This window comes from Lissotriton helveticus, chromosome 8 (genome assembly GCF_964261635.1).
Source record: "Lissotriton helveticus chromosome 8, aLisHel1.1, whole genome shotgun sequence".
NCBI lineage: Eukaryota > Metazoa > Chordata > Amphibia > Caudata > Salamandridae > Lissotriton > Lissotriton helveticus.
In genome coordinates this window covers 1,594,559,439-1,594,587,094 of record NC_136069.1, presented here as the reverse complement: position 1 = coordinate 1,594,587,094, position 27,656 = coordinate 1,594,559,439, and the positions used below count along the sequence as shown (strand labels likewise).

General features: G+C 44.0%; 1 protein-coding gene across 3 annotated transcripts in view; it reads left to right on the top strand.

The window, feature by feature from the left end:
- LOC144773541 (folate receptor alpha-like) overlaps positions 1-27,656 on the top strand; it is a 151,772-nt gene that overhangs the window by 78,237 nt on the left and 45,879 nt on the right. For all 3 annotated transcript variants that reach the window (XM_078658624.1, XM_078658625.1, XM_078658623.1), the window contains exons 2-4: positions 6,113-6,248; positions 9,801-9,989; positions 14,538-14,673. In XM_078658624.1, coding sequence (XP_078514750.1) covers positions 6,113-6,248; positions 9,801-9,989; positions 14,538-14,673 — 461 coding nt within the window. The remainder of the gene's footprint in view (positions 1-6,112; positions 6,249-9,800; positions 9,990-14,537; positions 14,674-27,656) is intronic.

Here is a 27,656-nt window from a genome sequence, read left to right as displayed (position 1 = left end):
TAAAACCATTAATTACAATCAAACGATGAATCAACAAGACTCGAAAACAGGCTCAGACATATTTGAGTAAAATTGTCATTGTATTAGAGATGCAAAATTCCTCTTAATCAGCAATTGCTTAAGAAGCTCAGTTTTAATGATCATGCCAAGCATTTAAGCATGCATTCAAATCCACAATAACCAAAGAGTTAGAGTCCAACCACCAAACAGGCAGATGGATAGTTGTGGTCTAACAGCTCAGATTCTAATCGGATGGAAATGATTCAATTAGAGCCCCTTAAGGGCGAGTCCATTAGCATAATCGGAATAAAAAAATAATAGTTCACCATAAAGCTTAGTCCATATACTCACTGTAGCATAGACCAGGCAGTCCAAAATTAGAAGGAGTTAAAAAAATCAAAGAGCATCCAAGTATGCAGTGCCATGCAATGCGCTTCGGAAAGCATCAGAAAGAAATGTGTGCGCATTGAGAGAAATGAGAATAAAGTGGGTATTGGCATTGCGTTGCGGTCACCCCTCCTTTGGGGTTTTTTTCTTTTATAAATTCTTTGTTAAAGTCCTAGTGGAGTAACATCACACCACCATCGAAACACCATGACTGGGTCACATAATGTCACCTAAAATGATTGAAACATTGAGCTGGTTTCCTATGCTTGTCACGAGAAACTAAACTTTGAGAGTGCACACTGGCATAACATTGCTTAAAATGAAACACAAACACATTGCAGTTTATGGTCATAGCTAAAATTATATTCCCCCAGGAATATTTTACTGTGAACATTCGAGAAAGAAATGAAAATAGGTCAGAGGATAGAAGTGTACAGGACAAAAACAGTGCAAAAAGTATAATTGATGGACAGAATACAGAACAATGTCATACATTCACCCCAGTACAAAGATCTGGGCCTAAGACCATTGGCTTTTTTTCTCACCATGCCATTCCAGGTTGGACCCAGCCATATGCAAATCAGTCTTGACCCTGCGCCGAATGGGAACAGTCGGGCTTTCAGCCCTCATTAGCCAGGATAGCTTGACTCCAGTGGCATGGAGAGCACGGGACCCATGTCTGGGCATAGCCGTCCCACACAGGGCGACAAATCCAAAAAGAACAATTGATGGACAGAATGCAGAACAATGTCATACATTCACCCCAGTACAAAGATCTGGGCCTAAATCCATCCTTTTTTGCTCACCATGCCATTCCAGTTTGGACCCAGCCATATGCAAATCAGTCTTGACCCTGCGCCCAATGGGAACAGTTCAGCCCGAACTGCCAGGTCAGGTCCTACTTGGACTGGAAACAAGCATCCTAGGACCGGTTTCGAGCTTTCAGCCCTCATGAGCCAGGATAGCTTGACTTCAGTGGCATGGAGTAAAAACAACAGTACATTACACTTGCACGGAATGATCCATTGTATAAAATCTGGGGAAAGGTCAACACCAGAGAAAAAAAGCATCTTGAAAAAAAGGCCTTCATGTTAGCAGTGCACATTTGAATGAAATAAGCTTTTCAAATCTACCTAAAATGTAATTAAATTAAATCAATTTGCATAGAAATGTTTAAACTTCACAAATATTATTACATAAAAATAGCAAATGTTAGAAATATCCTATTACACATTTTTTACATTATTAATATAAATGCATGTTTTTCACAAAACATTTTCTGAGCCATCGTTTGAAGGTTTGCATGAACTATAATATCTCTTAATATCATTCTGTAAAATATCAAGTTTACATTTCATTGTTTCCACATTGTTGCTCTATTTTTCTCTCTAACTAGTGCATATTAGCAAAAGCATCAAAACACACGGCCACTTCACTTGGGGTAAACTCCATGCATAAGTACCATAAGTGCAACTTTGTTTATATGTATTAATATTTCGCTATATTTTTTTTATTCATCGCATATTTTAAAGCAAACTTTTACGGTGCTTCTGCGACACTTGTCTCTGTTTTATTTATCATTATATCTATCTTGTACAATGTCTATTTTCAACGTTTTGTGTTCTCTATGTATACATGTGTTGAGTATTATAACGTTCAAAATCTCACTTTATTAAGTGCAAAACATTTTCTGCTGGGAGCTGTGATCATAAATCCTGTTCTGTACCACACAAAGCCAATCATGAGCAAGATAGACACACTCCTCTGTAACCCATCCAGCCAATCATGAAGCAAGATAGACACTCCCATGTGTGACTTCTCACGCTTTCTCCTTAGAGTGTCCCCTTCAAGAACCGGCTTAAGGGAGGTTTCCTAGGGTGGTCCGATTTTAAAATTGTCATGACCATTCCATTTATGGGGAACCTTAGGAGAAAGGAGCATATCTTGGAGGCAAGTAATAAACTCCATTGGCTGACAGTGGAGGATTGAATTCAATTTCTTTGTCTTTGCCTGCTGCATGTACGTATCCAGGAAACTCCTCCTTACCCAAACTACTCACTTGTCCGACGTTCAGGCACAGATTTGTTGCAAAAAGCTTCTCTCCCTTCGCTACAGAAATGTTGGACAATCTACTAGCCTTGCTGAGAACTGAACGGGATTATCAGAGTTTGCGTGGTTTGCTCAAGATCCATCTTTTCCCATGATGAACTCATGGCTAGGGGCACTACAGTGCCTAGAGAAGCGTCTCTGTAGAGGGATATATGTAGTATTTTCTTACCGATGATTGATCTCAACATTATCAGTGTAGGTATGGTACAGGGACTAGATCCAACTGCTGCTGAAACATGTATTCTTGTTTTATTGGAACACAGTCTGGACCCAGGATTGGTTGTTGTAGGAAGCTGGCTCTTTTTATGATATATAAATGTAAAGAGTCCAGGTGTTCCCTAATGAGTGGACAGGGAGCTTGCTATGGATTTCCCAAGGTGCCCTGTTGGGGGGTAGTGTGGTCCAGCCGCCTTAGGCTTAACACAGAGGAGTAGAAGACATCTGAAAATACACACAATGGTCCATAAATGAGACACACGACTCAAGAAGGAGATCCACCTGAATTTATAAAAATAGCAAACTGTTGTTATATACGTTTAGGCATCAGAAGAAAATCGTTCAGAAATGTATGTTTTTAAATATGAATTTTATTTATTTATTTGAGTTTTTTTATATAGCGCTGGCTAGACCCGGAGGTATCTGAGCACTTTACAAGAGTATCAGCAAGAAGCAAGTTACAGAGAGCTTCTAAACATTACGCAACGTGAAACATTAAAAACACAAGATTACTCGAGAATGGCAAAAAAGACATATGATGAAGCAAATTAACGCAGTGGTATAACAATATTAGCGCAGGATAAGCGGAGACAAAAACAACCTAAGGGGCAGAGAGGGAAAAGGGGGAAAACCGTAAGGAAAGCAGATTAGGACAGGAAAGTAAGCGAGACAGACGAAAGGGAAGTGGGACCAGAGGATTCAACAACAATCGAAAACGTGGAGCAGATCCATGGAGAAGAGAGATGATAGAAAGGTCGCCCAGATGGTGACCAGTGGGGAGGAGGAAAGGACAAAGGTGACTAAGATGGTGGATCCAGGACATGTGTATCAATCGGAGATAGTCACCAAAATGGTGGGGTACATGAGAGTCCAAGTACAAATTCCAAGGGAGCTGATTAAAAAAAAAAATAAGAGCGCTGATTTCACGGAGTGGAACTAGATTGGGTAAGGAGCCAGAGACTGAGGAGGGAGGGGTGCAGATGATTGCTGAAGCACCGCTGTGCCGTCCGCATGCACAAGTTCTCTGAATTCTTTTCAGTTCAAAAAGACGACACTTGGCGCAATTTCCGAGTTCTGCAAAGTTAACCTACAGGAGGAAATTCATATGCGGTTTACCAGTTCATGTCAGCGACTTACAGGGCACTTCTCCAGAAGTTAAGGTGAGTGGTGGGCAAGCTCCAAGGCCGCACCAGCAGAACACCACCAGCGGCACTAGGGCGGCCAGGCACAGAGGTGCAAAAGAGCATCAGGTGCTTCATGTTCTCCTATGGAGAACGGTTGTGGTAGAAAGCGGCTGTAGAAGTGGACTGGGGGACCAGCCCAGTGAAACCAAGTGGCTTTGGTTCTTGCGATGTTGATGTGGGGACACCTTTGGTCCTATTCATCTTGAGAATGGGGCATCCAGGTGCAGAGGGCCTTTGGAGTGTTGGGTTTCTCCATTCTGCGACTCTCATGATTGAGGCAGCCTGCCAACAGAGACATCTGGGAGTTCACGAGGAGTCACTCCATGGTGGACTCGGTATCTTGAGGGCTTGGGGACCACGCCGTTGGCCCACTTCGACACGGACTGGGGGACTCGGGTGCTGTGGTGCTTGGCAGCATCGGGTTACGTCTGGGCAGGACTCCTCTTGGTCCTTCTTTTGCTGTGTGCAGGATGCAGGGGACAATTCTGCTCCCCCTCGTAGGGTCTTGGTTCCTGGGCGATGGCTGAGGTCTCCTGAGTTATGGGGACTAAGCACCTGCAGGACAAGTTGACATTCGATCAGTCAGTTGCTGGGTCTTCTGTTCTTGCTGTGTGACTCTTCTCGTCCGTCTTCTTTCAGGTCATCAGGATTTGCTTTTCTGGTTCTAGGGGCTCCGCTAAAGTCTCAGTGTAGTGGCATTAGGGGAGTGTAGGGCAATAGCCAAAGAACTACTGACCCTTGAGGTTACTATGACCCCTATGTGACCACTTCCTGTGGGAAGTGGCATAACCCTGTAACTGAATTCCTGAGTATGCATCAGAAAGACGGGCAATTCTGAAAAATTGTGTCCATCTCAGTTTAGCCCACCTTAGGGGTGGTACTAGCCTGGGGGTGGTATGCCTATCTGACTCATTTTCCCACCTGTCCAGGTGCCAAGAGGGCTTTGGACAAAGTGGGTCGGCTACTTCATCTGTGAGGAGAGCCATATTTGCGTTTAAAAGACAGCAGCTCTTTGAAGCTTGCCGGCCTAGGACCTCTAAGCAGCAAGTCATCCTGTGTGGGGGAGGAGGGAGGGTGACACCCTCTTCCCCAGCAGGCTTTTGCTTTGGGTCTCCTGGGAGCAAAAGGCTCTCACCCTAGGAGGTCAGAATTGTCTTGGGGTGCAGGCCGAAAGAAACCAGTCAGGGAGCACACCAGAGGCTGGTAGGTTTTCAGGAGGCACTTCTAAGGTGCCCTCTGGATGCATGTATTGGTAAATCCATCACTGGAATCGGTGTGGGTTTATCAATACGAGATGTTTGATACCAAACATCCTTAACTTCAGTGAAGCCATCTTGTAGCTGGGCAACTCATATTCACCAGAGTCCAGCACATGTTTTAAAATGGCTTCCCTGGTCACTTGTACTAGGAGAAATAGGACTGACCAGCACAGGGGCATGTATGCTCATGCAGGTATGCCCTCACATATAATATTCAGCACCCTACCTTAGGGCTGTCAGGCTTGCTGTAGAGGTGACTTACAAATATTTCATGCAGTGTTGGGGGACATGGCACACAGAGATGTGTGGCATGTCGTGTTTTCGCTTTTGTCTGCACCAAGACAAGCAGCCTGCAATAGCAGCCCTGCATGTGCTTGGTGGGGGGTCCCTTAGGATGGCACAATTCGTGCTGCTGCCCTTAGGGACCCTATTTAGTACCTTGGGCCTTAGGTACCCACGGTACCATTTACTAGAACTTACAGAGGGTGCAAAGGGGGACAATTGTACAGTTTTAGGAAAGAGCTCTGGCACTGGCGACCGGGTTAGCAGGAACCCAGTGCAGTCAGTCACATCAGTTAGCAGGCAAAAAGTTGGGATGACTATGTAAATAAGGGCTACATTCCTACAGTTGTGGGGTTGAAGATCATTTTATTGTGGTTTCTTGATTTGACTATTCCATTAGTTTTAAGGCTGTATTTTTTTGTTAAGCTGTTTTAAGAATCGTCTTATCTTGGACGTTCAGTGAAGTATTGGTTGCTTTTTAAGAATTGATGTTTTTCGAATTTTTTTTTCTTTCTTTCTCTTGGCTTTATCGACTTTTTAGTGCAAAATAAAATTAATTGAATGTTTGAATAATGCTTACAATTTTTTGCAGGTGCCTGGAGCCCACTCTCACAGAAGGCATCACTTCTTTGTTGTGGAATAGTTCCATTGATAGTTTTTTCCTCTTATTTCCAGACCAATCATGGGATGGATTTTGATCTGGTTTTTTGCTGCAAGCGTGACCGGCGCTAAAGATAGCGTGCTAAACATCTGCATGAATGCAAAGCACCAGAAGGAGAAACCAGGAAAAGAGGGGGCAATGTACGGACAGGTAAGTGACCAAAATCTGATGCTAAAGTAGACTTTTAAAGGTATCCTAGAAATCTACAGGCGGGGAAATTTGGATCCACTGTCTAGCAAGCTCTAAAAGTAGCCAGAAGGACTGGAACATTTTCATAAGACCAAAGCTGCATTTCTGCTTCAAAGAAATGAAGCTGAAATGTGTTAGGATACCAATGAAAGAAGAACAAATATTTTTGAGAAAGAATCCTTCATAGCCCTCCTGGAGAGAGTTGGGCATTCTTAGTGTGCTTGCATGCACAGCTCAAAAAATGACTTTTTGGGATTACTTTTAGCTCTCAGTCCAGCCCTAATAGGAACCCTGGTCTTGACTACCTACAGGTCAAATTACATTTAAAAAAAGCTCCAAATGCAACAAGAAGCACCATGCATTTTGCTATGTGTTTACCAGTCCATTACCTCCAATATGAGAAGCCTCTGCTACATATCTGTGCAGGCCAGGATTTTTTTGAGGATTCTGTGCCTCACTTACAGATGTCTAGAATATCCAGTGCTAACAGACTTTCCACGCCCTTCTGACAGACCAGCAGCCAGTTGGTCTTCAGAAGCAAATGTAAAAGCAGAGGAGACAGAGGCTTTTCTGCCATAGTCTCTCACCTTTGGAGTAGCCTCCCCTTGCACACACAAACATCACAAGCCGCTTGGCCTTTGGTGGAAAACTGAAAAAAGTCTTTCTCAACTCCACATTACACCTACTAGGGATAAACACTTATAGAAATGAAACTGTGCTACCATATGCATTAAATGATGATTGTAGCAGCCCAATTATTCATCATGGAAGTATATGATCAATAAAATCCAGATAACAGAGCCTGAAAATACCATCCTCAACATTAAGAGCAGCGGCGAAACACAGGCCCCTGCAGCGCAACGGGCCTCAGCCCTCCAGGAGACCCCAATGCCGTGGTACTGCTACAAGGCCGGGAAGGCATTAGGTAGAGTTGTTTGCTGGGGTACGTCATACTGTTGAAAGTACGTGTTGTTAGTCAGATCACTTGGGCTCGAAAAGCCATTATAACTAACAACGTAAATGTTGAGGTTACAGTGTCTCCGTTAACCAATCCCAAAAGGTCTCACCCTTGTCGAGAGAGGTGCTTCAGGGGTGACACCAACATCAAACCGTCTTCACAAGCAACGATGAATGAACCCCTTTTCAGAATATAAGATTGCATATGGCACGCTTCCTATCTAGGAACACGATCCAATGGAATTAGCAGTCCTAATCCTATGCAATTATAAAAAAAAAAAACAGGTCAGAAGAGTGTTACTGTTGCTGTAAATTGAAAATGATCAACACCTCACCCCAGTAAAAGAATGGGTGCCAGTTCCCGAAGCTCTGTTTAGAAGCCCGTGGCCACATCGGCATAGCTTGGTCAGTAAGATTGGGGGGTGAGCTTCAGATTTTCCAACAATCACGCTGGCATTTAATGTTAAAATACATTATAGGACAAGCAGTGTGCCTGAGAGGGCCTAAGGGGCAGTGGAAAGGGAGAGGAATGCAGATTGGTAGGAGTACTAAGTGAGAACACAACATTTTGTAAAACAACCAACATTTTTGAGGACTTTCAAAACAGAGAGGGAGATTGTGCATGAATTTCTGTGTCTATGCAAACAATCCTGCTTAAATCTGACAGACACCTCACCATACCCGACTGAAAGCACCTGTACCTAACTATTGATCAGAAAGTACATTTGTTAAAGGGGTGTAACACCCCAAACACACTCCCTGAAGATACCCCCCTGCCTGCCAGTGCTATTAAATTTCTGTGCACCGAATACCAAGGCTGCGTAGTCTTGAATCTACTTGTGGCCTTTTTAATCCACTGCCTCCCCTTCGTCTCACTCTTGCTTGTTCCTGCTTTCTCTGTTTGAAATGTTTTTTTCTGTCCTCATCTTCCTCCTCCTGTCTCATTTGTGTTTTTTCCCTCTCTTGCTCTTTGTCCATATTTGATGAGCAAAAATAAGTGCTGGTCCCCAAAAATGAGTGCCGGTGAACCTCGCCGGCTCAAATTAAGCACTGCTTAACTCGATTCGAATGTCTTGACAAATTATGGAGACACTAGTTGCAGTTTCAGAGCTTACTGTTTCACCATTTCATAGGAACTTTGCCTCACCTGGTTCATTTATTATGCTGCATTAGGGAATGTCCCCACGGTTGGATTGGGATTAAAAATCGGCCCGGGCACGCTAAAAACAGTGGCACACATTTGCATATTTCCTTTGTGTGTGCAAAACACTGCTTCGGCGAAGTTTTATAAAAAGAAGGGGGTGGGGAGGTCTCTGACAGAGGCTTGATTTCTTAACTTTACTTAAATAAAAAAAGTGCATGGATTAGTTCACACTAGAGAAACACACCTGAAAACAAATGAGGCCAGTTCTGCTCAGGCCCACTACCCCCGCTCAATATGCATACATTAATGGGCCAGCCCAGCGAAAGAAAGGGAGTGACACCTCTGCCTGTTGATAAAAGGGAGGTAATGGACACCCATCGGCCTCCAGAAAGGCCACTCAGAGACCCACTGGGCCACTGGCAGCATCCGAACAACACAGACACCGCCCCAAATTGGCCCCCCAGGACATTGCTCGAGTACCCGCCTTACCAATCTGACCCTGACTGTTCCTTCTCTTCCAGATAACCTTTCAGCCTAGGTTAAAACTGCACCGATATATTTTAGAGCCTTTCACAAATTCCTTTAATGACTTGTAAACACTTTTTTGCATCCCATCTTGCCTGCTAAACTTTGCTATTACACACTTCCTCTTCCAAGTTCCCCTTTCATCATTTGGGAATATAAATGTCATGATCTTTTATTTTGTTTGTACCTGAGGAAGGGTCATGTGATCCATCTATTCGTAACATTGCTTTATCTGTGTTGGTCAAATAAGCTATATCCGCTCCACAGAATTTTTACAGATGTTAAGTATTCAAATATGTCTAAATATTGTTTGACTTAACTGTAGTCTTATCTAGATAGTGTTTCACTTTTTTCTTTAAAAAAACATTTTTTCTTATGAATATTGTATGAGGGTTATACAAATGGCAAGCTAAAACAATGTAACAAAAGACTTAGCTGCACGCACACCTACACTCAAAGGTTAGAGCGTGTGCAGAATGAAAAGGAAAACGTAATTCTCAATAATATAGTTTTCTTTCTAAGAAAGCAAGAAAGGCAGTGATAGGCTACAGTTTAGTATATCTCCATCGATTAGAAATTAAAGCAACATTTTAATAACCTAATAGCTCACAAGTAAAAAAAAAATGTTGGTGAACTAATTAAAATATCTGTTGATTGGTTGGTTTGCTGTATACTTGTTTATTTATATTTATGTATTGTTTTGAGGTACAAATCATGGAAATTGATTATGCCAGTTTCCCTGGCTCCCAGGAGTGATTCAGTGAGTTTTCAAGGGAAGTCCAAACATTAAGCATCGCTGCAGTAGACTGTTTTCTGATATTGAAATTATCAATGGTCTGGAAGGGAACAATCACCTTGGACCTATTCTCTTTCAATTGTCTTAACAGTGTGCTCCTTGGAAGGACAATTCCTGTTGTAGAGCAAACACCAGTGAGGAGGCCCACAACGACCAATCAAATCTGTACGGATTCAACTGGAACCATTGCGGGATAATGAGCGATAACTGCAAAAAACATTTCATCCAGGATACCTGCTTTTACGAGTGCTCGCCAAACCTTGGGCCATGGATCCAACCAGTAAGTCCAACGATAGATTGAGTGCTGTCAATATTTGACACATTTGCTCTCTGTTGTATTTTTTTAATGAAACATTTTTATTAGCATGTATTTAAAATGGAAGTAACATTTGCAACATTTTCAGCCGGTAATACAATAATCTATCAAGTAAGGAAGTTGGGGGGTTTCCCTTTAATTTGATTTAAAGTCAAGAATTGCTTTTCTTGATACATTTGCCAAACTCTGGTCAAACAAGCGCATTTCAATGCACTCATAACAGTCTTTTCATGTATTAATGGCAAATCGGGATGGTTCAGTAGAAGGATCTCGCAGACTGCCACGCAAATTGTGTCCTCTCCTGGGCCGCAGTGCTGCTCGGTGCCGGGGGAGTTGTCGCGGCTGGCCCGCCATGGTGCTCGCTCACACAGAGTATCGCTCTACTTCTTCCTAGATTTATTTCCTTTTAGAGGATCACATCTTACAGCGCCTGAGCTGAGCTCTGCATTGCAGTCAGTCTGTTGTCTGCACAAAGTTGAGTTCAGCGTCAGTGAGGCTGGTTCAGGCTCTGTACCTAGGCTTCACACACATCCTAATGCTCTTACATTTCTGTTGCTTTGCAGCAGTTTTAAGATCTTCTTAGAGTTTCTCATTGCTCAAATGGGTGTAATTTCTGATATTTTGTTTCACTCGTTTTCATTGCTTGATTTTGCTTGCAAGAAAGTGTCATTCATAGTCGCTGAATGTCACTCATAATTACACCAAAATTATGAAAATGTCACACATAAGCATTCTGAAACCTTGGCAGCTATGCACAGTAAAGGGATATCTACTAAAAAACAAAGACGCATTCTCTGCCCATGCTTCTGTTGTTTAAAGCATCATGTCGGCGGCCTCCATAGCAAGCGCGGTGCGTCCATTGGGGCGTAGGGGCGTAGCCCCCCTGCCCGCAGCTGCTCGAACGGCCGAAGGAGAACTGACAATCATGTCAGTTGGCATGGCGTAGGACCGCCCACCCCCTTCAGAGTCTGAGGGGGGTGGGCGGTCCAGCGTTGTGTTGACTGACATGGTTGTCAGTCAGACGTCACAGGGGGGCATGCAGCAGCACAAGTGCGCATGAGTGGGGACGGAGGGCGAATTTTCGCACCGTGCCCATACATGCGCACTTGTGTTTTGACTTGTTTGCGCATGCCCATTAGAAGCCTTTCGGGCTCCTAATGGGCAGGCGGCGGGCATAGATTAGCCGTGCCCTAAGCCCATCCTGGTGCTGCTGGCAGCACCAGGATTGGCTGAGAGGGGCTGTAGGCCCCCCGGACCCTCCCCCCCGGCTCTGAGTACAACGAGCGAATGATAGTGGTTCTGGTGATCATCGTTGTCTTCGTGAAAGCGCTGGAACAGCTGGGTCTCTTGGACGTGAAGTAATGAGAAGCGTTGCGACTGGCGAGAGACCCCATTTCATCCGTGTTTAACATCTGTGCTAGACTTGCATGTGGTGCGCGAGTTAAAAAGTGAGGGGCAAATGCCGCAGTTTTGATTTACTCTTCACACGAGGTGGCAAAAGTACCACCATTTATGTATTCACTCGTATGGCGGACGGTGATACTAGAACTTTATTTAAGGTTTTCAGTGGTAAATTAATTTACTGAAATGAAAAGCGTGATTTTAGCATATGCGTGCTGCTCAGTCAGAACCAATATCTTTTTTTTAATGAATAACGTCACATTTGCCCGTTATTTTAAGTATTGGCATGGATTAATTTTTGGATTCTTCACCTAATATTTGACTGACTCTGTATTTTAAATATTCTGAAATATGCTTGGACTGCCACTTCCAAAACTACTCAAAGCAGTGAAATCCCACAGTATCGCCCAATTAATTGTAAATGGCATTTTATTGTGTTGAAATGTTATCTGGCGTGTGTTTGTTTTGATTTAGATATGTGCTAACTTTTGCCACGTGACTTTTCACAGTATGATGTGCACTACTTTTCTCTAACTGCACCAGGATCAAATATACACCAATCAATAGTCGATTATAGGGAGACAAACGTGTTTGGCGTTTTGATCACGTGATCGCCTGTGTGTCCACTGTTTATATCGGCATTGCATTTGAGCTACATACCGAGATTTGGTATGTGAAGTGTGCGTTTCATTGTAAATTTGCAATTACTGCGTCACTGTAAATTATGCAGATTAGCGAGGACGATGTTTGTCCGGAGTTAAATTAGTGATCAGTCTCTGTATGCTTGTTAGGAGCCTTACATTTAACTGTGTGTTGGAACAACTTTAACATTTCAGAAATACCCACAATATATGAAATGCAGGAGCACGTTTGAAAGGCTTAGTCGACAACTATATTTTTCTGTGCTGCTTTATTTTCCCAATGACATTTGAGGTTCCCGCTCATTTTTATGGCAAGTGACAGTCGTTGAAACTTCCTTGTGGGGAGTAAACCTTAACCTATTTAAAGCTGCCTATCTCATGCATCACATTTTTGTCGTGTTCCCTGACCCAGGAACACACAGGAGACGGTAGGGCTTTCAATGTAATCTTTATTTGCTTCTCTAGTACATGCTTGTTGCCCTTGGTTGCCCTCGACCTCTCGCTCCGAGGTCCTGCTCCTTAGTGACCCCTGGTCCCCTCCCCTGACCGGATGTGGTGTCCGGTATCTCTTGTCCCCACCCTGTGCCCCAGGGTCCTATTGCCATTCCCACGGCACGACAATTTTGTCTGCACGTTTCACATTCCTCACGCTTCTCCTGCGTGCCTGCTCCTCTTCAAGCGTCCTATTGTCTGCCTGCTCCGGTCTTTGTTGAAGAGGCGATGAATAGTTTCTCTGGCAAGGTGAGGATGGGTATAGGGGAGGGAGAAAGCGTGTGGGGGTTAAGGTGGCTGATGCAATGGTCCTCCACAGAAGGTAGGGAGGGGAGGGGGTCAGGTTCATGTCTTTCATGGTGGAAGAGTGCGGAGCTGACAAGTTTCACACTTCTAGGCGCACACACAGTCTAAATGTTGTCTTTTCATTCTGGGACTTGTAGTCCCGGTTAATTAGAGATACGGGACTACCAGTCCTAGAATACATAGAAAAAAACGTGAATTTGATGAGCTACCCACATGTGGACCTGGGTACTTGAGCTCTGTGGTGACGGGGACTTATAATAATAATCCATATTTGTAATCCACATCCATATAACAGTGACCAATCAGTGTCTCTGAGTGTAGTGGGGGGGGGGGGAGTAGTGGCTTTATGGTGGTTTGTGAGCTTTGCCTTATAGAGGAGGCAGCACGTGGGGTTACTGCACTTAAGACGTGCGTTTGTGAGAAAGTAATATGTGAGTTGATGGCGCCCGGTACCAAGGTATGGCGCCTCTGAAGCTCTGGTGCAGTGGATGGATACGAGAAAAAGTTAAAGGCAAAAGTGAAACAGATAGGAGAGGGAAAGACACAGCGACAGATGCAGAAGGGGCACACTGAGCAAAGGATCTAGGAGTGGTGGATAAAGGCAAAGGGGATTGGGAGGGATGGGCACAGGGAAAAGAAAATGTACAGAGGAGTGATCTGTAAGGGCACGTGGAGAGGCAAAGACACAGAGGTGTGATGTATAAGGGCAAAGGGAGAGCAAAGACACCGAACAGTGATATGTAAGAGCACAGGAAGAGCAAAGACACAGATGAGTGATACGTAAGAGCAAAGGGGGAGGAAAGATACAGATGGGGGATATGTAAGGGCACTGGGAGAGCAAAGACACAGAGGAGTGATATGTAAGGGCACAGGAAGAGCAAAGACACACATACTGAATAAGCAGCCGCCTATTTTATATGACATCTCTTTATTAATGTAATAACTGCACTTTCACAATTGCTTTATTAACCATCCTACTTTCTCAATTTTGCTTGAAAATGCACCATTTGTCCAGTCTTTTTTCAAAAATTTTGCGGTGGTAGAACCCCCGAACCCTCCATACATTGTTCCAGCTCGCACACTGCGCGTGCTCGCTGTGGTGGATTAGGAGAATAATTTTACGCCTTACCACTTTCAAATGTCACCAGCCGCCACTGCTCCATAGCAGAAGCTCTGGAAGCAGAGACCCCTCCATCTATGCTTCTGGGACTTACCATGGTGTGGAGTTCATTCTGCCAAAGATGGTGGCGGTTCTGTTGCTCTAATAATTGTTCTGTCCTCCAACATGTTTGACGGAGGTAGCACCGTGGAAACTCGCTATGGAAAGCTTGGTGAACCTCCATAGTAAGGTGATTAGTGTGTCCTGCTTTCATGGGTATATTTCCAAGTGTCCACAATAATGGTGGAAATTCAACTCCCTCCTATGGCCATTTTCAGAATTTCTGCCAAACGTCCACCTCTGCCCCCTAATTGTACAGGGAACCCCTTGGAGATTGAAACCACCAATGTTAAGAGTTCAAAATGAGGAGAAATGTTCAATTCAGACGTATATCAGACACCCTGATTTGGCGGGTGTAAAACCTCTCTCTGAACTCTATATGAGCATTTAAACTTTGCTTCTTTCATTGTTCAAATCTTAGGGTGCTGACCTGTGATCTTATGTGTTCTGTAGATAGACAGCAGCTGGCGAAAGGAGCGAATCCTCGACGTGCCTCTCTGTAAGGAGGACTGCGACACCTGGTGGCAGGATTGCAAACAGGACTACACTTGCAAATCAAATTGGCACAAAGGCTGGGATTGGTCAACGGGTGAGTGAGTTGTTGGCCTTGTGTCTGTCTATTGGCCAGAGAGCTGGCTTTTGTTGTGCCTCCTATTCAACATGTCTTCAAAATGAGTAATTTCCAAGGAAAAATGTATGGATTAAAATATGGAGTGTTAAAACTGAGGAAGTGAAGATTTCACTTTGTTTCATTATCAGTGATATAGATAAATACTTTATACTAATAACTAATTATATTAAACCTTCAGTGACTGAAAAGCCGCTATAATATCCACATTAAAGCTTTCTTCAGTAGTCGGCTAGTTGTGTGAAACTTCTAAAGTCATCTGCAAGGCCAAAATCTGGCATACAAGCAAAGAAATTGACTGAAAAGGCATTAGCTAAGGCATGTGGTGGTCCTTGGATTTCATACTACCCTTTATTTATAAAAAATATCTTTAAAAGTTATCCAGTTGAAGAACTCTGGATTGTGACCCAAAACCTCAAAGCCCATGAAAGTTGTCAAATGTGGTTAGCTGAATGCATTGCTGATGACTTTAAACTTGTAATGGTTGATGACATTGTCAATTATGTGGGCCCGTCCCTATGCCCCAATATTAGTATGTGTAGCACATGCGTGTTGCCTGCTATATACATGCAATGTACAAGGCACGGCTGCCCGCTGTGCATTGTGTGTAAGGTTACCATATGACTCCATGTCCCCAAGGACTCCTGTGCTGGGCTTTTCTTGTAAACCTAATTCTTTTCAGGTATGCTAGTTCAGTTAGATCAACTGAAGTAAATCCAGACTACAAATCCCGAAATGCATTTGATTATTAAACAATATCCCAGGACTAGGGTATCAGGCTATTGGTGAACGCGACCCAGAGTCCATTGCTGCTGGTATTGTATTGATGTTACAGGGAGAGGGGCATTCTGACTCAATCTTAAAGAGGCGAGTGACATTATGCTACCTGTACCACCGAAGGGGTTCTTCCTGCTGCCCAATGATGAAGAAATAGGCCGATGCAAGAAATGGTTCTTCTTCAAAAGGTTTATTAAAGTGTAACTCCACCCAACACACGGAGCGTCTTCCCAGGTAAGTGTACTAACGGCAACTGGCAAGCTGCATTCGAATCACAACCAAGTGGACAATCCACGTGTGAGCCACACATTTAAAAGAATACACATAAACATTCCTGAAGCATCGCGCACTATCCTTCCCCCTTACAAAAAAATATAATACAGTGTACATGAAACTATACGATGGGACATTTTATAACAAAACTTAATATCTGATATAACCATCAAATTTCTCTGGAGTTCTAATAAAACGACCCCTAGAAGAACTGGTACTAGGATTACAAAATGTCGAGTTAACAACTGGTTGGACGCCGGCACAGGGAACAGGGTTAACAGAGGAAGTAGCTGTAGATGGCGTCAGCTCTACAGGTTTATTTACTGAATCCAACCAGTGCCCCCATTCAAGGTCATCCTAACATTTCTACGACTACTGTGCATAATCTCCACTTGTTGTGGAGACACTTTTACAAGATGTCTCTTGTTCCACCAACCTTTCTTCCCAATGAAAGCAGCACCCTTACTAACCTTGAGTACCTGTTCAGGAATAAAAGTAAGAAAAGCCCAGCAGAGGAGTATCATGTCCTTGGGGACATGGAGTCATCTGGTAACCTTACACACAATGCACAGCGGGCAGCCGTGCCTTGTACATTGCAATATAGCAGGCAACAGGCATGTGCTATACATACTAATATTGGGGCATAGGGACGAGCGCACATAATTGACAATGTCATCAACTATTACAAGTTTAAAGTCATCAGCAATGCATTCAGCTAACCACATTTGGCAACTTTCATGGGGTTTGAGGTTTTGGGTCACAATACAGAGTTTTTATCAAAGTCTATCTTCATCTGGGTTTGTTTCGCATTCACTCTGTTATTTCTTTAAAATTGGCCTTATTTCCACCAGATATTTCCCGTAGCCAGGAAGGTAATAGAACAGTGTTTGCCTCTCTACCCCTTAATAAAGTAAGAGGCGGTACCCCAGTGGTACAAGGTGGGGAAGTGTTATAGCTCCAAATTTTTTGTTTGACAAATTCCTCAACCTTCAGACCAGAAGCAAGCGCTGTTTGAATACCTTCCTTTAACACCTTATTCCCTCTTTCAACGAAACAATTCAATGTGGGAGAATATAAAGCGACCTTCAGATGCTTAATGTCGAACTCTTTTAAAAATGTACACATCTTCTCCAACACAAAGTGAGTACCATTATCCGTGACAATCCCTTTAGGAAATCCTTTTAAAGAGAATATCTCACTTAAAAATGAAATTGTTGGTTCGGTGTCAGGAGACTTCACAAAACCATGGTACATCCATTTTGAGAAAAAGTCTACAGCTAATCTAACGTATTTTCTATCCTGTTCAAGCATGGAATAAGGACCTGAAAAATCAACACCAATCTTCTCCCATGGAGCACATGGAAATTCGGTAGTGTGTAACGGGGTTTTAATGGTACGCCAATGTTTATCTGACAAAAGGCACATGGGGCAGCTATCAATTGTTCTTTTAACCTGAGAGTCCAATTAGGGCCACCAGTAATGTTGCTTACTTTTCATTATAGTTTTAGTCACTCCTAAACGTCCCTGATGTCCTTCATTAATGATTGTAGGTTATAAAGCTGTGGGTGGAACAAACTTGTCCCCATGACGGACACGTTTGTTCTCCATCGAAAGTTCATCTGAAACTTGTGCAAACACCCTCAAATCACCAACCAAACACCTGGCCTCAGGCCAGTAATGAGCGGTATACTCCATCACTGTTTGCAAAACCACATCACTTTCACACGCGGACTTCCAATCTGCTTCAGACAAAACCATGTTATACTCTTGAACAGCATCCACAAACGCTACACATTCAATATTTTCAGAAAAAGTATCCTCCTCATCGTCTTTGTGCATCAAAAACCTTGACAAGTAGCGTGGACATTTTTCCCACCCTGAATGTGTTTAATTTCGAAACTGAACTCTTGTAGTTTAGACACCAACCTCATCAACCTGACAGACATGCTTAGAGAATTCACCTTGTTAAAAATATAAACCAAAGGTTTATGGTCTGTCACCAGTTCAAATTTGCACCCCCAACTATACATTCTAAATGTATGCACTGCCAACACACATGCCAGGGCTTCCCTCTCTATTGTGCTGTATTGCCGTTCAAAAGACTTGAGACCTAAAGGCAAAAGCCACGGTTTGTTCCATACCCTCAACTCTCTGGCTAAGAACTGCACCGAGTCCGGAAACACTGGCATCCACTGTTATACTAGAGGTACAGTCCTCTCTAAAAGCTTGGGCGGACACAAATATTGTTTTAACATGTTTAAAGACTTTGTCCAACTCAACAGTCTGCTTGAAACATGTGTCCGTTCCTCAGCAACATGCGTAAAGATTCAGCTGCTTGAGCATAGCCAGGTACAAACCGCGCGAAATATTCGGCCAGTCCAAGAAACAACCATAATGCATCTTTATCAGCAGGGGGCTTAGCATCCTCAATAGCTCTAATAGTGGAAAACTTTGGCTTAATTCCATGCTTTGATACAGTATGCCCTAAATATTCTAATTCTTGTACGGCAAACTTACATTTGTCGGTACGTACAGTCATATCTTTAGACCTCAAAATAGAAAGTACTTTTTTCAATATATCATTGTTCTTCCAAGGATTTTGCATAAATTCAAATATCATCCAAATATGCTTGGACACCACTGACACAATGGAACAGCGTATACATCACCTTCAGGAACACGCTACCAGCTGACGCAAGGCCGAACGAGAGACATAAATACTTGTATGCCCCGAAAGGGGTCACAAATGTAGTTAACTCTTGAGAGTCTGTCGTCAAAGCGACCTGATGGTAAACTGATCTTAAATCTATCAACAAAAACCATTTGGCCCCTCTGAGGTTCGCCAACAGCTCGTGAATCTTAGGCAGTGGGTGGTAATCCACAATGATATTTTTATTAAGTGCGCGTAAATCCACGCAGAGCCTAATCTCACCAGATTTTTTCCATGCGACAACGATGCGTGCCACCCACTGCGAAGAATCTGTGCCTCAATAATACCTTGGTCACACAAACTTTGTAAGGTGCGTTTCAACTCCTCTTTGACACTCAATGGCACCAAACTCACTTTATGTGTAACTGGTTAAGCCCCAGGTTTAACCAGACCAATTTTATCTCTGAACACAGGACTGAAATCCGAGATTATTTCTTTTAACACATTGTCAGTCTCGGGTATAGAACATTCAACGGTACACACAGGTAATTTCCCTACTTTAATCGGATTCTCATTCCCAGGTACCAAATATAGACCCATACGTGCAAGATCCTTCTATCCAATTATATTTTTCCCTTTTTCTGCAACATAAATCTTTGTTTCAGGTTTTCTCCTAAGACACTGTACAATACCAGTAAAATAACCAATCATGTTTATATCTTTTTCCCCCAAGTGCCTTTGGGTGTACATCAGAATGTAACAACTCTACTTGGTGGTTCCATAAATCATTAAAAGTTGTCTCTTAAAATCGTAATAGGTGAGCCGGAGTCCGCCAATCAGCTGAAGGGGAATGTTATCAATTATAGTGGAGCATAATGGACTTTTATAGAATTTGACTTACTACCACAGTCCAGTGTTACTACCACATTACTAAGAGAATTGCTACATGTATCTATAACAGCTTCGATACTGTTTACATTGAGAGATGTTTTAGTGTTCCTGCATACTCCCTGGAAATGCCCAATTTTCTTGCAAATAACACAGCATTTGCCAATGGCGGAACAACCTGGAAAATTCCCAATATGATTTTTGGACCCACATCTTTAACTGAACAAGGGTTGTTTCTTTTGATTAAATTTGACATTTCTACTCTTGACATTCACAGCACAAATTGAGTTATCTTGTTCAACATCCGAGGGTGATATGGGTGAACCCCGGTTTTAGAGACCTCTTGCATGGCTTTGCTAGAGATAGCAGAATGCTCGATACTCAGAGCCAACTCGATAACTTCAGATAAAGAAGGATTTTTACAACATAAAATGATTTCCTTGATCTTGCTGGAAGCACAATTAAAAACAAATTGGTCTCTAATATAATTGTCCGCCAATGGTCCAAAATCACAAGCTAGCTAATACTCGAAGTGCAGATATATATTCCGCTACCTTCTCTTCTTCTCCCTGTTTCCTTTTATAAAAATTATGTCGCTCCAACATATTAGGTTCATCAGAAAATTGTTTTTTAAGACTAGCAACTGCTTCTAAATAAACGTTCCGCTGGCTGTCGCCAGAATGAGATGCAGAAGGTGGAATAGGTACAATACTATTGAAAATCCTTTGAGCAGCTTGACCAAGACATCTGAATAACCAAGCAAATTTGCAGGTGGGAGTATAATCCACAGCAACGATGGCTACTAAGTGATTTTTCGAAAAGCCTATACCATTCAGACCAAATAATTGGTGGACTAACTGGTTTACTCCGGAACGGAGGAAGTTGCGTAATTTGTTGTACATTAGCCATAATAAATCAAAAATTGTGCTGGAAATAATAAAATAACAATAATATCAGGAATGAATACATTCACAGAAGAATTAATAACTATTGGCTCACAGAACTGAGGAATAAAAGCGTGTGTATCGCTGAAGATTTAATTATGACCCACAGAAATCTGAAGCAGAGCATGCATGTTTTTGAACTGTGAAGTTGATGCGCTGTATCAAAATAAGATCATCTGCAAGACTGAATAAATGGTTGTGCAATATGAAGGGTGTGCGTCGCTGACACAAGGATGCGGAGTTTACTGTATCCAATTATAGGGTGTGAGTCGCTGAAGAGAAAGTTTGAAGCAGTGTTTTTCAAATTCAAAGCTTAACACAGTAAATAAGTGGTTGTGCAACACAAAGCGTGCGCGTCGCTGACACAAAGCTTGAAATGCGGAATTAGCAGTATTCGATTATAGCGTGCGCGTCGCTGAAGGGAAAGCTTGACGCGCTGTTTTTAAATTCAAAGCTTAATACAGAGCTCGACTGTTACCAATTATTTAGCGTGCGCGTCGCTGAAAGGCTTGATGCACTGAATTTAATTGCCCAAAAGTTAAATGCACAGAATCTGATTGCCGTAAAGTCGTACTGAACTAAATAGCAACCGTCCCAATTAAAGATTGCGCCGCATAGCGTAATGACGTCAGCGCGTTGAAAGACGATGAATGCTCTCTGGACAGGGAAATCGCCACGAGGCGAGAGCGCGGACCAACTGGGTGCTCCGTGTAACAAATCAAATTCATGTAACTCTGCAGAATCTCATCTCACCCTGATAATGACCGTGATAATGACCGGAGAGCTTGATCCGACAGAAGAACTTCGTGAATCGCCGCTAGGTCACTGGATGAAAAAAATTATCAGACAAGATGGCAAAAATGCAGGAAAATCCTTTGTTGTAGGTATGTGGGTGGAGTGTTCTCTCCCTCGTCACCAAATGATGAAATAGGCCGATGCAAGAAATTAATCGTCTTCAAAAGGTTTATTGAAGTTTAACTCCACCCAACACACGGAGTGTCCTACCAGGTACGTGTACGAACAGCAACTGGCAAGCTGCATTAGAATCACAACCGAGTGGACACTCCATGCGTGAGCCACACATTTAAAAGAATACACATAAACATTTCTGAAGCATCAAGTGCTACCCACGCGATGTTTAACATACCAACTATTACAAATGACCATGCAGAAAATGCCCATTGGCCACTCACTTGTCTGCCAGATGGGCTCGATGCCATATTTTTGCTTGGAAGTCTGACTCAAATGCACTTGCTGCCTGGACATTCGCTCTTTACAGAAAACGTCATTAGAATTTAATTTCTACTGTTTTCAGCCACCTTTATTAAGTAATATAAAATATATTCTTGGTATGTTCACTGTTGAATAAGGCTTTTTACTGTCCCGTGTATTGTCTTCCTTTATCTGTTAGTATGGTCTGTGCGCATAAGGGTTGTATGAACTGCAATAAGTAGAGATTCTGCCATGATGATTTTTTTGTCTGATATATGGTGCTTTAAACCAAAGGAGATGTTTTTTAAATAATCCATTGTGAAATGTCTTTATGTTCAAATAGTTTAGGATGCTTAATAATGGCTTTCAATGTGTATGATAGCCCAAATATGTAACTGTGTTATCTTCTGACATTTGTTACATACCTGCTTATTGACACGCGAACAGGACATATGCCAGCCAGTTTAACTAACATTGTTATACCAAATCATTTCATTTAAAGCAAAGTCAGCGTCTGCTTAGAATTGTAGTAAACTGCTCCTGACTGATGCGCTGCATCACAATCTGCTCCAGATTGATGCGCTGCGTCACAATCTGCTCCAGATTGATGCGCTGCGTCACAATCTGCTCCAGATTGATGCGCTGCGTCTCAATCTGCTCCAGATTGATGCGCGGCATCACAATCTGCTCCAGATTGATGCGCCGCGTCACAATCTGCTCCAGATTGATGCGCTGCGTCTCAATCTGCTCCAGATTGATGCGCGGCGTCACAATCTGCTCCAGATTGATGCGCGGCGTCACAATCTGCTCCAGATTGATGCGCCGCGTCACAATCGGCTCTAGATTGATGCGCGGTGTCACAATCTGCTCCAGATTGATGCGCGGTGTCACAATCTGCTCCAGATTGATGTGCGGCATCACAATCTGCTCCGGCATCCAATGTCCGGAGAGTTCCCTGTACCTCCAGAGTGGTGTTGGAGGCTTTAGATTGCGCTGGGATGGCCGATTGCCTTTGGTCGGAGTTCCCTGCTCCCCCTACGCCCTTGACTGCCTCTGCGGGGTCGCTGTGACTGTGGGAGTGCTGCGGTTGCTGCGAATCATTTATCACGCCATTGATATGGCGAGAGGCCCGCGTGAGCCATGCGCCTGGGTCAGGCGAGCGGGGCTTGCTGCGGCCTCAGACCTGAGAGGGCCTAACACGATGTAGCAGGTGCTGAGGATTGGCGGTGGAGCCTCACTGGGCTCGTGGTGCTGCTGGGGGCTGATCATCGGCGTTGCTGTTGGCCCCGGCAGATGCTCCCCGCGGCACAATATCGGCAGGTACAGGACTGGCGAGGTGTGCACTATTGCAGCGATTCTCCCCCCTCCTCCCCCTCGCTGCCTCTTCTACCCCGGTGCCAGAGAGCATTGAGCGACCTGTCCTGCATCATTGTATCACCACTGGCTCCGGGTCAAGTCGGACCCAGGCTAGCTGCCACCCAGTTGCTGCGGGGGGTGCTCGAGTATGAGGGGGGCCGTATCGGGCCCAGGCCAGACGCTGGTGGAGGAATCCTTGTAATTGTGAGCCCAGTTTGGAGCAGGGACTTCACGGTTGTGGTCACAATATGGTAGACTGCACGGAGTACCTTGGTCGCACGCATTCAGACCACAACCCCCAGCTACTAAGCCTCTCATGGGGATACACCTCGCCCGATGGTGCCCTCCTGGCGCCTCGAACCCGCAGACCTGGAAGATGCGGTGATTCGAGGAGCAGTGGGAGAAGCCATGGCTGAATATTTTTAACACAATACGTGGTCGACTCGCTAAGAGAGTGGGAGGCGTTTATGGTGGTGGTCCGAGGCAATGCATGGGCATTAGCTGGAACATCCGTAAATACTTAGAGGGAGCAGTGGAAAAGGTGAAGGGTGAACTGATGCAGTTGGAAACAGACTGGGTGACAGGTCGTGGGGGAAGGGCATCTTTAGATGCAAAGAGGGGCGGACTGGCAAAATTGCTGGAACGTCTGCGACACATTAACTACGCTGCACACTCGGCCAGGATCCATGCGCATTCAGATCGGGCGGGCCGTCTAGTAACGTGGCTTATGACCAGATCAAACACTCCAGCCTATAATGATGCTTCGCGCTGCAACAGGTCAACTACTATACATACAGACAGAAGTGCACACAGAATTAACCCGGCACCATGGCGCCCTCTGCACTTCCAAATATACATCTGATGACACATTACTTGCCGCTGTTCTCTCCCAACTAATGCTCCCAGTGCGGTAACAAGCAAAAACCCTGGAATTAGATGAACCCATCACACCCATGGAGATCAGTATTGCGATACGAGCACTGGCGTCGGGTAAGACCCCTGGCACAGATGGTCTCCGCTCAGACTACTACAAGGCTTATGCGGGTGTTGTGACCATGCACTTTCAACAGCTGTACAATACAGCACTGGATACAAGCATTCTCCCTCCCTCTATGCGGTAAGCACTATTAGTGTCACTACCCAAACCAGATAAAGACCAGACCAAACTAGGATCATACAGTCCATTGGCCTTGTTAAACACGGACTACAAAATATTAGCCAAAGTACTGGCAGATCACCTGGTCCCGCTGGTGCCATTGTTGGTGGGCACAGACCAGAATGGCTTTGTCCCGGCCCGCAACACGTCCCTAAATATCCGCTCCTTCAGGGTTGCCACCTATTCCCTGTGCAACTGGCTGCACTCAGGTTGCTTAGTGCTACACCTGGAGAAGGCGTTTAACTCCCTGAAGCGGCCTCACTTATTTGCAGTCCATGGCAAACTGAGCATCACAGGACGCTTTCTCCGCCTAATCCTGCTGCTGTACACGCAACCAACGGCAAGAGTGAAGTCAGGCACTTATATTTCCGAATCCATACCGATTGGTCGTGGAACTAGTCAGAGGTGCCCTCTCTCCCATTGCTGTTCGCCCTGGCGATCGAGACGCTGGCTGAGTTGCTTAGACAGCAGGGTACTGAATAGGGTATCCCACTGGGAGACGGCATACACGCAGTATTATTGTATGCAGACGACCTCATGATATCTTGAAGATGTCCACACCCTCCCATTTGCATTGATGAAAACCCTGACGACCTTCGCTAATCTGTCGGGATTGAAAGTAAATTGGAGTAAGTCCTGCTTATACCCCTTCAGGAGTGCATAATCAGATCCCAAACTCCGATGCGGCGACATAGGTATACCCTGGCGACCTGAAACGTTCAGATACCTTGGAATCCGCATATACCAAAGTCAGGAGGACATGCTGGAGAGAAACATAGGTGAAGCAATGACAGCACTGCGTTCGCAGATGACCTTCTGGCTCACGCTCACGTTATCAGTTGCAGGCCGCATTGCACTGGTGAAGATGGTGGTGCTCCCCAGACTATTATAATATTTCACAAACCTACCAGTCTATGTGGCCCCAAGTATATTCTGGAGATTCAAAACTGTCCTAAACTGTGCTATGCTATATGAATTTGTAGCGCGCACAGCTGCTCCGAAGAGTGTTCCGGCATGAGCTTTGCGGATCGAGGTCAGGGGGCAGAATTTAAAACAGAAAGGTTTTTAACTTTTTCCCGAAAGTCGCAGAATCTTGAATGCTGCATAGATCCAATAGCAAGGAGTTCCATGCCAGAGCAGCTTTCCGAGAGGGAGAGCTCCCGCAAAGCCTTTGGCGGGTAAGCCGAGAGACCTGAGCCAAAAGTAGTGAGGAGGAGCTAAGTTGTCTCACAGGGGCATAGAAAGCAAACCTCTTCTGAAGATAAATGGGCCCCAGGCCGTAGAGAGCGCTATTGGCAATAGTCAGAATCTTAAATGTTACCCGAACCTCGACAGGAAGCCAGTTTAACGTTCATAGATGGAAGCGACACTGCTCCTGTTGGGAAGATCACACTTTGCTTTTGTAAGTAATACTTTGTGCTGGACTTTGTAGGGGACACCCCTCCCAGCAGTTGCAGAATCTCCTTGTTCATGTTTACATTATATCCTGTGCACTCTTTCAGACTACTGTGATCATGAGTTAACCACTGCTTTCTTGTGCAGTCTAAAGCTGTTGATGATTCCGTTTACACTACCAGCCACTGAGCTGGTTAGCTGACACTGTGAGGAAGCAGTAGCCTAGCTGCAGAAAGACTGCTCACCTGATTCTAGTGTCTATCAAAAGGAGCGTGTAGTGTCTTAATAGGTATTAGTAAGTTCTGGGGCAGAATTTTGCTTAGAAGCCTGTATCCTGCGTTATCGAGCATCTGGGTGCTGGAAACCAAGACTTTGTACTCTTGCTTCCAACTCATGCTTTGTTAATCCACCACCAGACACCCCCTGCCTCTTTCTTGCACTGCCAGGTACTTTATCATCCCTGCTTTCTCCCTGTGTCACTACTTTTCCCTATTTCTCCGCCTCCTTTTTGTGTTTCTCCCTCAAAGTATGATGTGGAAAAATAAGTGCCGACCTGCAAAAATAAGTGCTGCTGGGCCCCACCTGCAAATTAAACACTGATCAAAAGTATCTGATATAGCACTGCGCACATGCAAATAATGTAGTTTCTGCCTACAATTTTACATCCTCCGATTTCATGCCAGCTCAAAAGCCGTCTCTAAACTCCTAAAACCCTGCATGAAGAATTGACCTTTACTTAAAGCTGCGATTGTTGCCTCTCCTTGTATTCTTTTGAATGACCCTCTCCTTTATTTCCAAACTCTCTGCCTCCTGTCACGTAGTACACTCTACTCCAACTCACATGCATGTTTGCTTTAATCTCTATTATTGTATTGATGCAAATTTCCCATTGTTTCAAAGATCACAACCACTTCATTGACAGTTGTACCGCCGCAGCCGAGCAATACCAAAGCATCTCAGCTCATCAACCGCACCAGCCATCTGCATGAAGTCCCGCACTCCACTAATGATCACGCAAAGAGATTGGAGTACATGCAGGAATGGATTCTTCAAGAGCTAAAGATTAATCTCATAACCAGTACCCACTAGATTAACCACTAACCGTCAACCTTCAAGTGCTTGAAATACCTTGTTAGGGGTAGTAAGCACTATATAAATGCATTTTGTAATCTATCCTCACAGGAAAAAACTTGTTGGAATCGACAGACCTAAAATAGTAACTTAAGGCAAACTTTCCTAAATACGTGATTGCAAAATGTTTTGTGTATTCCAAGTTTAAGTTTTAGATTGTTTTTAGGTTGTTAAAGTAGTACACTTATTGACACCCATGCTGAACAAGAATGCAAACTATTTTGATGTGGCAAATAGTGTTGTATTATTCACTCCCTTCAGTCTGAATAGGGTTGGACTGGGGCAGAATATAGGCCCGGGCACCAAAAATAAACTGACCCCCATTAGTGAATTTGAGGGCTACGAAAGTGGTCGTGTTTGTAAATTGGGGCAGTTTTGAACTTGTAAAGACATGCAGTATAAGTGTTTTGCCAGATATGAAAGACTGCATGGATTTGTGCTTGCTGTAGACAATGTTTGTTTTAATATCGGGGAAATCAACAGTAGACGGGAAACGGCCACTACAACGAGGCCGTTTCAACGAAAACCATAACCACGCATGCATTACAACGCATGCGTGGTTACAACGACAGCCTTTACCACGAATACTTTTACTACGAAGTACGTAGTAAAGGCATGTGTGGTAAAGGGTACAAATAAAAAAAGGGCGGTTGGGGGGCTTGCCCCCCCATAAAAAATTAACACTAACCTTTAGAGGAGATGTGCTGGAAATCGGCGGCGCTGGGGAAGGAAACGGGCGTTTTTTTTCTACGTATGACGTCACCACGGAAAAAACGTGGAGAAGGAAAAGCGTGAAAATAGTATTCCGTAGTAACGCATGCGTGGTAAAGGCATGCGTTACAACGGAGTTCGTTGTAAGATCATACAACCCAGTAGACACCGGCCCAACAGACCCGTAAACAGTCAAGAAAACAGCCCCTACACCCTACTTGCCAATAGACCCGATTTGGGCAGGTGACTTCCAATTTGGGAAGCAAAAAAAGCCTTTATTTTGGCTGCCTCATGCCTGAAATTGCCTCTGCTTCAATAGAAGGGAATAAGTTAAATACATTCTCCTGATTAGTACTATTTATTTATTTTTAACTCGCCTACTTTCCTCCTCCCAAAATGTTGGCATGTATGCTGCACACACTGCCCTCTGAGACCAGCCCCTCAGCCACTA